This window comes from Ranitomeya variabilis, chromosome 8 (assembly GCF_051348905.1).
Source record: "Ranitomeya variabilis isolate aRanVar5 chromosome 8, aRanVar5.hap1, whole genome shotgun sequence".
NCBI lineage: Eukaryota > Metazoa > Chordata > Amphibia > Anura > Dendrobatidae > Ranitomeya > Ranitomeya variabilis.
Genome location: NC_135239.1, coordinates 209,038,012 through 209,047,885, shown reverse-complemented (window position 1 = coordinate 209,047,885; position 9,874 = coordinate 209,038,012). Strand labels below are relative to the sequence as shown.

At 48.9% G+C, this 9,874-nt stretch overlaps 1 protein-coding gene across 5 annotated transcripts in view; it reads right to left on the bottom strand.

The window, feature by feature from the left end:
• SLC41A3 (solute carrier family 41 member 3) overlaps positions 1-9,874 on the bottom strand; it is a 53,401-nt gene that overhangs the window by 9,619 nt on the left and 33,908 nt on the right. For 3 of the 5 annotated variants that reach the window (XM_077276632.1, XM_077276634.1, XM_077276630.1), the window contains exon 2: positions 5,463-5,773. In XM_077276632.1, the coding sequence (XP_077132747.1) occupies positions 5,463-5,759 (297 nt within the window). In that variant the 5' untranslated portion in view covers positions 5,760-5,773. Of the gene's footprint in view, positions 1-5,462; positions 5,774-6,670; positions 6,803-8,740; positions 8,996-9,874 lie in introns of those variants that run through there. The other 2 variants (XM_077276631.1, XM_077276633.1) reach the window with 2 other exon arrangements.

The window sequence follows — 9,874 nt, the reverse complement described above, 5'->3', positions numbered from 1 at the left end:
CCAATCTAGATGAATATAACTGCTATAATACTGCTCCTATGTACAAGAATATAACTACTATAATACTGTGTCTATGTACAAGAATATAACTACTATAATACTGCTCCTTTGTACATGAATATAACTACTATAATACTGGTCCTATGTACAAGAATATGACTACTATAATACCGCCCCTATGTACAAGAATATAACTAATATAATACTGCCCCTATGTACAAGAATATAACTACTATAATACTGCCCCTATGTACAAGAATATAACTAATATAATACTGCTCCTTTGTACAAGAATATAACTACTATAATACTGGTCCTATGTACAAGAATATGACTACTATAATACTGCTCCTATGTACAAGAATATAACTACTATAATACTGCTCCTATGTACAAGAATATAACTACTATAATACTGCCCCCCTATGTACAAGAATATAACTAATATAATACTGCTCCTTTGTACAAGAATATAACTACTATAATACTGGTCCTATGTACAAGAATATAACTACTATAATACTGGTCCTATGTACAAGAATATAACTGCTATAATACTGCTCCTATGTACAAGAATATAACTACTATAATACTGCCCCCTATGTACAAGAATATAACTACTATAATACTGCCCCTATGTACAAGAATATAACTACTATAATGCTGCTCCTATGTACAAGAATATAACTACTATATTACTACACCTATGTACAAGGATATAACTACTATAATACTGCTCCTATGTACAAGAATATAACTACTATAATGCTGCTCATATGTACAAGAATATAACTACTATAATGCTGCTCATATGTACAAGAATATAACTACTATAATACTGCTCCTATGTGCAAGACTATAACTACTATAATACTGCTCCTATGTATAAGAATATAAGAATATAAATACTATAATACCGCCCCTATGTACAAAAATATAACTACTATAATGCTGCTCCTACGTACAAGAATATAACTACTATAATACTGCTCCTATGTACAAGAATATAATTACTATAATACTGTCCCTATGTACAAGAATATAACTACTATAATACTGCTCCTATGTACAAGAATATAACTACTATAATACTGCTCCTATGTATATAAATACTATAACACTGCTCCCATATAGAAGAGTATAACTACCGGTACTATAACACTGCCCCTATATACAAGAATATAACTACTATAATACTGCCCCTATATACAAGAATATAACTAGTATAATGCTGCTCCTATGTACAAGAATATAACTACTATATTACTGCCCCCTATGTACAAGAATATAACTACTATAATACTGTCCCTATGTACAAGAATATAACTACTATAATACTGCCCCTATGTACAAGAATATAACTACTATAATACTGCCCCCTATGTACTAGAATATAACTACTATAATACTGCCCCTATATACAAGAATATAACTACTATAATACTGCCCCTATGTACAAGAATATAACTACTATAATACTGCCCCTATGTGCAAGGATATAACTACTATAATACTGCTCCCTATACACAGGAATATAAATAATACTGCCCGCTATGTACACAGTGACTGCACCAGCAGAATAGTGAGTGCAGCTCTGGGGTATTATACAGGGTAAGTCATGTAATATACAGTATGTTCTCAGTTACTTCATCAATAAAACCTTCCATCATTTTCAGTGATTACAATGTGAGGACAGGCAGTCTTCGCACTGCATTCATCTCTAAGGGCTCATGCCCACTTGCGATGAAATCGGACGAATTCAATCCGATAAAAAAAAAAAATCGGACTGAATTCTGACCAATGTTAATCTATGCTCATCTGCGTTTTTTTCCAGCTCGGATCGCATCATGATCGGGCTGGAAAAAAAAATCACAGCATGCTGCGAATGTAATCAGAAAATGGATCGCATCCTGCAACAGAAGTCAATGGGTGTGATAAAAATAAAAAAAATAAAAATCGCACAGCACTCGCACTTTGAAAAGCCGGCATTTCATATGTGGCTAATGTAAAAAACACAGACAGGTTATAATATAAAAGATAGACTACATATATATACACACAGAGTAGGTATATAAGTCAGTGACACACACATTATATATATATATATATATATATATATATATATATATATATATATATATATATATATATATATACATACATACATACATATACACACAGTACAGACAAAAAGTCTGGACACACCTTCTCATTTAAAGATTTTTCTGTATTTTCATGACTATGAAAATTGTACATTCACACTGAAGGCATCAAAACTATGAATTAACACATGTGGGATTATATACTTAACAAAAAAGTGTGAAACAACTGAAATTATGTCTTATATTCTAGGTTCTTCAAAGTAGCCACCTTTTGGTTTGATGACTGCTTTGCACACTCTTGGCATTCTCTTGATGAGCTTCAAGAGGTAGTCACCGGGAATGGTTCTCACGTCACAGGTGTGCCCTGTCAGGTTTAATAAGTGGGATTTCTTGCCTTATAAATGGGGTTGGGACCATCAGTTGTGTTGTGCAGAAGTCTGGTGGATACACAGCTGATAGTCCTACTGAATAGACTGTTAGAATTTGTAATATGGCAAGAAAAAAGCAGCTAAGTAAATAAAAACGAGTGGCCATCATTACTTTAAGAAATTAAGGTCAGTCAGTCCGAAAAATTGGGCAAACTTTGAAAGTGTCCCCAAGTGCAGTGGCAAAAACCATCAAGCGCTACAAAGAAACTGGCTCACATGAGGACCGCCCCAGGAAAGGAAGACCAAGAGTCACCTCTGCTTCTGAGGATAAGTTTATCCGAGTCACCAGCCTCAGAAATCGCAGGTTAACAGCTCAGATTAGAGACCAGGTCAATGCCACACAGAGTTCTAGCAGCAGACACATCTCTACTGCAACTGTTAAGAGGAGACTTTGTGCAGCAGGCCTTCATGGTAAAATAGCTGCTAGGAAACCACTGCTACGGACAGGCAACAAGCAGAAGAGACTTGTTTGGGCTAAAGAATACCAGGAATGGACATTAGACCAGTGGAAATCTGTGCTTTGGTCTGATGAGTCCAAATTTGAGATCTTTGGTTCCAACCACCGTGTCTTTGTGCGACGCAGAAGAGGTGAACGGATGGACTCTACATGCCTGGTTCCCACTGTGAAGCATGGAGGAGGAGGTGCGATGGTGTGGGGGTGCTTTGCTGGTGACACGGTTGGGGATTTATTCAAAATTGAAGGCATACTGAACCAGCATGGCTACCACAGCATCTTGCAGCGGCATGCTATTCCATCCGGTTTGCGTTTAGTTGGACCATCATTTATTTTTCAACAGGACAATGACCCCAAACACACCTCCAGGCTGTGTAAGGGCTATTTGACCAAGAAGGAGAGCGATGGGGTGCTACACCAGATGACCTGGCCTCCACAGTCACCAGACCTGAACCCAACCGAGATGGTTTGGGGTGAGCTGGACCGCAGAGTGAAGGCAAAAGGGCCAACAAGTGCTAAGCATCTCTGGGAACTCCTTCAAGATTGTTGGAAGACCATTCCCGGTGACTACCTCTGGAAGCTCATCAAAAGAATGCCAAGAGTGTGCAAAGCAGTCATCAAAGCAAAAGATGGCTACTTTGAAGAACCTAGAATATAAGACATAATTTCAGTTGTTTCGCACTTTTTTTGTTAAGTATATAATTCCACATGTGTTAATTCATAGTTTTGATGCCTTCAGTGTGAATGTACAATTTTCATAGTCATGAAAATACAGAAAAATCGTTAAATGAGAAGTACTGTATATATATATATATATATATATATATATATATATATATATATATATATATATTCATGAATGTTTCGTTTTAAAATGATGTGTAAATTTCTTAAAGAATTTTTCTATGTATGTGCTCATTCTAAAATCGCACTGTATTCAGATGTAAATCGGATGCTAGGTGTGAAAAATCGGATTGTACTCGCACAAAAAACGCATGACACTCGCATGATAATTGCATTGCACTCGTCTGAGTCTCCTGCATCAATATTGGACTGATTTTTGAATCGCTAGTGTGTCTCCAGCCTAACACTCGGTGACTGTGGCGTTACTTGGTGCTGGGGTCTGGGCGCTCGCAGTACAGTGGCTCAGCAGAGGCGACTACACACTACCTCCAGACCGCTGACATGGTGTAGATATTGCAGGTGAACAATTTACAATAGTTTGCACAGTTTCTGAATCCTCCATTGCTTCCACTGATGATAAAGCCGATGCTTTCATTGCTCCCTGTGAATGGTCCCCAGTGCACTTGTTGCACCAGTTCACCGTTACTTTACTGACTGCAGGTTTGTAAATCGATTTTCGGGCCGTGTGGGATTTTGCATCGCTCCCTCATTCTCTCCACAGGTCTGTATCGTGCAGACGGTTATTTCTTGCCTCCTTACGCTTGTTTTCCAGTATATCCCGCCATGTGTCGGCCTCGCTAAGCTGACAAGTCAGTGGCATGAGCACACGCTGTCCGCCGAGTCCTTATCTGATACCGGAGGGCAGGGTGACCCGCTCTCAGTGCCAAACAGAATTAAAGGCAACCGGACATAAAATTCACGTCAGCCGGGGCTCAAGTCACATCAACCCCCGTCCGCTCCTCAGACCGGTACCCTGCAATGCTGCTACAAAGTATTCACACCCCCATGTCTTATCGGGAAATACAGGGCCTGAGAATTTCCTGGCTTCATCCCCCGATTGCGTCTGGTTTGAGATTTCAACCTGAAACTGGGGCAGCTGTGGGGGCAAAGGAAATGGAGAGAACCCAAAAATGCAGAGGACTGAATACATTTGGGGTCCAAGATCTTAAAATGTTTGGGGTCTGGATTAATTTCAGGGTCTGAAGTATTAATAAGGTTCACATTGCATTTTACGGTATGGTCTGGATTCATTTTGGGGTCTGGTGTCTCAATTTAGGGGTCTGAATTCCTTTTAGGGTATGGTCTGGGGTTTGGATCAATCTTGGAGGTCGGTGGTCTCAATTTTGGGGTCCAGAGTACTAATTTAGAGGTCTGGATTAATTTTGCAGACTAGTCTGATTTTATGGAATGGTCTGGAATCTGGTCCTATTCTGGGGTCTCCATTTAGGTGTCTGAATTTATTTTGGCGATTGCACTAAAGTTCAAATATATTTTAGGGTCTGTTCTGAGATAATTTGGGGGTCTGGGATAGACCAGGAGGAGACGTTTCTCACGACTCCCCTCAGGATGTATACGTCATGTATACAGGGTGAGATTGTGGATGGGGAGAGGTACTGGGGGGTCGGCAGGCTGCACTTTTGTACCAGGACCCACGAGCCTTGGTCCAAGCCTCTGGCAGCCGGTAAAACCCATAGAAATACAACAAAATCTCTAGAATTGGCAAAATTGCTAAAAAACAAACACAAGAGCAGATGGAGATGAGAGTCAAAGCTTTTCCATCCGTGTTTCTCCTACCTGCACGATATCCAGCACCATGCCCGCCATCACCATGCCCAGCCCCGCCAGCAGGTATGGGAATAACACCTGCAGGGCGATGGAGATAGAAGACTCATCTCCCGGCCTGGGCATAGGAGCCTTCTTCTCTGGTGGTGGGCGCTTTTCTGGAATGAGTGGCACCTCTTCTTCCACGATCTCCCTGTGGACGCCTCGGTTCTCATTCTGTTTGCTTTTGTTCTTTGCTCTGTGTTTGGAGCGCTCTCCATTCCTGGCACGACCCTCCTTCCTCCTCTGTCGGGTCTCTTCACCCTTCATGGTGACCGGTCACTCTGCAGAGATAGTAATGATTATTTACTTTGTTGATAAAAAAAAAAAAATCAATGAAATTAACTTCGACGATTTTTTTTTTTTAATTGCAGTACCGGTTATGACCACTGAGTGATGGTGCAGAGCAAATTAATGTCATTATGATTGGGCAGTAACTTGTATATAGAATTATTTAAGTATCTGGGAAGAAATCAGGGGGTGACTGGATGTAAAAAGCTGGTGCTTCACCCTTCTTGCCAACCAGTAAAGAGTGAAAGCATTTAGAGGGTGAACATGAAAACCCAATAGACCCAACCAGCACCCGTCCCAGTCCTCTGCGGACACCAGCAGCCCCCACACCAGTGCCCCAGATCAAGTCAGTATCCAGTTCCAAAGTGGCTTCCAATGACCTCAGATGATATAAATACATCTGCACCTGTCTGAAAGCCGGCGCCCTGTAGTGTCCTCCGACCGGCCCGGACCCCTCCACATGGAAAAACCTGCAGGGACTGGGGCACAATGACTTACCGGCCCCATACAGATCGGAAGGAATATTACATGTGCATCTGCCATGACTGCATACACTCTAAATGTATGGGTTCATTTACGGGCTCTACACCTGTAAGATCTCAGCTTGCTGCCAGGGAATGAAAACATTCTTGTTTACAAACATTAGAACCTTCTCCCAGATTAGGGTTTGTTACTGTTGTAACCAGTGTAATGAGGCAAACAGTCTGATATGGCGTCTCCTGCACCGACACATTGTAACAAACCATCAGGACAGAGGTTTGTGCTCACAGAAGATTGTAAAGACTGCATACAACTGTAACAAAGCTTCAGCTGTGGAAGTATCAGGTCCTGCTCCTATCGATCGGCTGAATCCATTAACGCTTTATGTGTTGGAATCACAATATACAAACCCGATATTTGGCTACAAATCAGGGGCAGAAATCCCTCCATTTTCATCTGTGGATCGGCTCCAGGATCGGCCTCCTTCTGTGGGGTAAATCCACCAGTGTTTCTTGGTGAAAAGTTTCTGCCGCGTGTGAAAGGAGGAGCAGAAATCTCATTCTGGGAAATAAATTTCAAGGGATTTCTGCCAGGAATCTGAGTCCAGTCTGAATTTAGACTGCAACATGTGAACATGAATGACAGCAAGCAGAGATCCTGAAAAGTGATGACGAGAATACACAGATTAGGAGGTGCGGAGGATACTGGGGTGCGGCTGTGGGCACAGGGGCAGCTCCTCTCCCCCAGGCTGTGGGCACAGGGGCAGCTCCTCTCCCCCAGGCTGTGAGCACAGGGGCAGCTCCTCTCCCCCAGGCTGTGGGCACAGGGGCAGCTCCTCTCCCCTAGGCTGTGGGCACAGGGGCAGCTCCTCTCCCCTAGGTTGTGGGCACAGGGGCAGCTCTTCTCCGCCAGGCTGTGGGCACAGGAGCAGCTCCTCTCCCCCAGGCTGTGGGCACAGGGGCAGCTCCTCTCCGCCAGGCTGTGGGCACAGGGGCAGCTCCTCCCCGCCAGGCTGTGGGCACAGGGGCAGCTCCTCCCCGCCAGGCTGTGGGCACAGCGGCAGCTCCTCTCCGCCAGGCTGCGGGAACAGGGGCAGCTCCCCTCCGCCAGGCTGTGGGCACAGGGGCAGCTCCCCTCCGCCAGGCTGTGGGCACAGGAGCAGCTCCTCTCCCCCAGGCTGTGGGCACAGGAGCAGCTCCTCTCCGCCAGGCTGCCGGCACAGGGGCAGCTCCTCTCCCCCAGGCTGCGGGCACAGGGGCAGCTCCTCTCCCCCAGGCTGCGGGCACAGGGGCAGCTCCTCTCCGCCAGGCTGCGGGCACAGGGGCAGCTCCTCTCCGCCAGGCTGCGGGCACAGGAGCAGCTCCTCTCCCCCAGGCTGCGGGCACAGGAGCAGCTCCTCTCCCCCAGGCTGTGGGCACAGGGGCAGCTCCTCTCCCCCAGGCTGTGGGCACAGGGGCAGCTCCTCTCCGCCAGGCTGTGGGCACAGGGGCAGCTCCTCTCCGCCAGGCTGTGGGCACAGGGGCAGCTCCTCTCCGCCAGGCTGTGGGCACAGGGGCAGCTCCTCTCCGCCAGGCTGTGGGCACAGGAGCAGCTCCTCTCCCCCAGGCTGTGGGCACAGGGGCAGCTCCTCTCCGCCAGGCTGTGGGCACAGGGGCAGCTCCTCCCCGCCAGGCTGTGGGCACAGGGGCAGCTCCTCTCCCCCAGGCTGCGGGCACAGGGGCAGCTCCTCTCCCCCAGGCTGCGGGCACAGGGGCAGCTCCTCTCCCCCAGGCTGCGGGCACAGGGGCAGCTCCTCTCCGCCAGGCTGCGGGCACAGGGGCAGCTCCTCTCCGCCAGGCTGCGGGCACAGGGGCAGCTCCTCTCCGCCAGGCTGCGGGCACAGGGGCAACTCCTCTCCGCCAGGCTGCGGGCACAGGAGCAGCTCCTCTCCCCCAGGCTGTGGGCACAGGGGCAGCTCCTCTCCCCCAGGCTGCGGGCACAGGGGCAGCTCCTCTCCACCAGGCTGTGGGCACAGGGGCAGCTCCTCTCCCCCAGGCTGTGGGCACAGGGGCAGCTCCTCTCCACCAGGCTGCGGGCACAGGGGCAGCTCCTCTCCCCCAGGCTGCGGGCACAGGGGCAGCTCCTCTCCACCAGGCTGTGGGCACAGGGGCAGCTCCTCTCCCCCAGGCTGTGGGCACAGGGGCAGCTCCTCTCTGCCAGGCTGTGGGCGCAGGAGCAGCTCCTCCTCCAATGCGCCCTCTGCTGTGGCTGCACAGGAGGGTACTGGGGGGTCTTGGGGGCACAGGTTTAATGTGATTGTCATGAGCAGCAGAACACCAGGACCCGGTCAGGTCCACCTCCATGTGCCGGCGGCCTGACAGCAGTGCCCGGGGACCGTGGATGTGGCGGCTCATTTGGCACCGCAGTGATCTGACTGAGAACCTGCTCACGTGGCGTGGGGTGTGCCGTGGGTGGGCTGCGCGTTATTCCCCCATAATTACCTTCCTCCTTGGCGGGAGGCGGCGCCGCCGCCGGGCACCATCCGCGGGCAGAGTCCGGGGAGCAGCGGGGACCACAGCGCCCACATAACCGGGAGGAGGATCCCGGAGAGGAGGAGGAGGACGGGGTCCTGATCCATCTGCGCACATGATGGGGAGCACGACCCTCAGGACCCTGGACGGAGCGGAGCTGTGACGGTGATGTCCGGGGTCACAGCTCGGTACAGCCCTCAGCGGATATAACGGCCCCGCGCTTCTGGGAGGGACTTCTACAAGATTTGCAGGGGGCAGTTGGACTATTTGCCCCTTCATCCAGAAGATCATTTGTAGGATCAGACCCTGATGTTGGGGTGTCCGGGTTCACAATCTCCAGTCTAGGAGGGGCTGGGGTCCGGGCTCTGTGCGGCCCCTCATGTTCCCCCATGTCAGTATGGAGCTTGTGCGCTGGGCACAGTCATGGGGGGCAGAGAGGGTCTGCACTGGGCACAGTCATGTGGGGCAGAGAGGGTCTGGGCACAGTCATGGGGGCAGAGAGGGTCTGGGCACAGTCATGGGGGCAGAGAGGGGCTGTGCACAGTCATAGGGGGCAGAGAGGGTCTGGGCACAGTCATGGGGCAGAGGGTCTGGGCACAGTCATGGGGGGTCTGGGCACAGTCATGGGGGCAGAGAGGGTCTGGGCACAGTCATGGGGGGGCAGAGAGGGTCTGGGCACAGTTATGGGGGCAGAGAGGGGCTGGGCACAGTCATGGGGGCAGAGGGTCTGCACTGGGCACAGTCATGGGGGGCAGAGAGGGGCTGGGCACAGTCATGGGGGGCAGAGAGGGTCTGTGCCCACAATCAGGAACTGCTGCGTATTTATACAGTGTCTAACCAGCAGCCTCCAGCTGTTACAGCGTAGTGGATGGGATTTCTGGAAATCCCAAGTCCACTATGAGTCCACAGTAGTCACAGGGCCGGACTGGCCATAGGGCACTTCTGGCAAATGCCAGAAGGGCCGGTGCCAGTGGTGGGCCGCTCAATCCGCCGCCCCCGCCGTCGCATTCAACTATACCGGCGTATAGACGCCGCCCGGTACAGTTGAATGCAATGATGGAGGAGAGAGCGTCTACAGACGCTCCTCTCCCATCATTCCCCGCT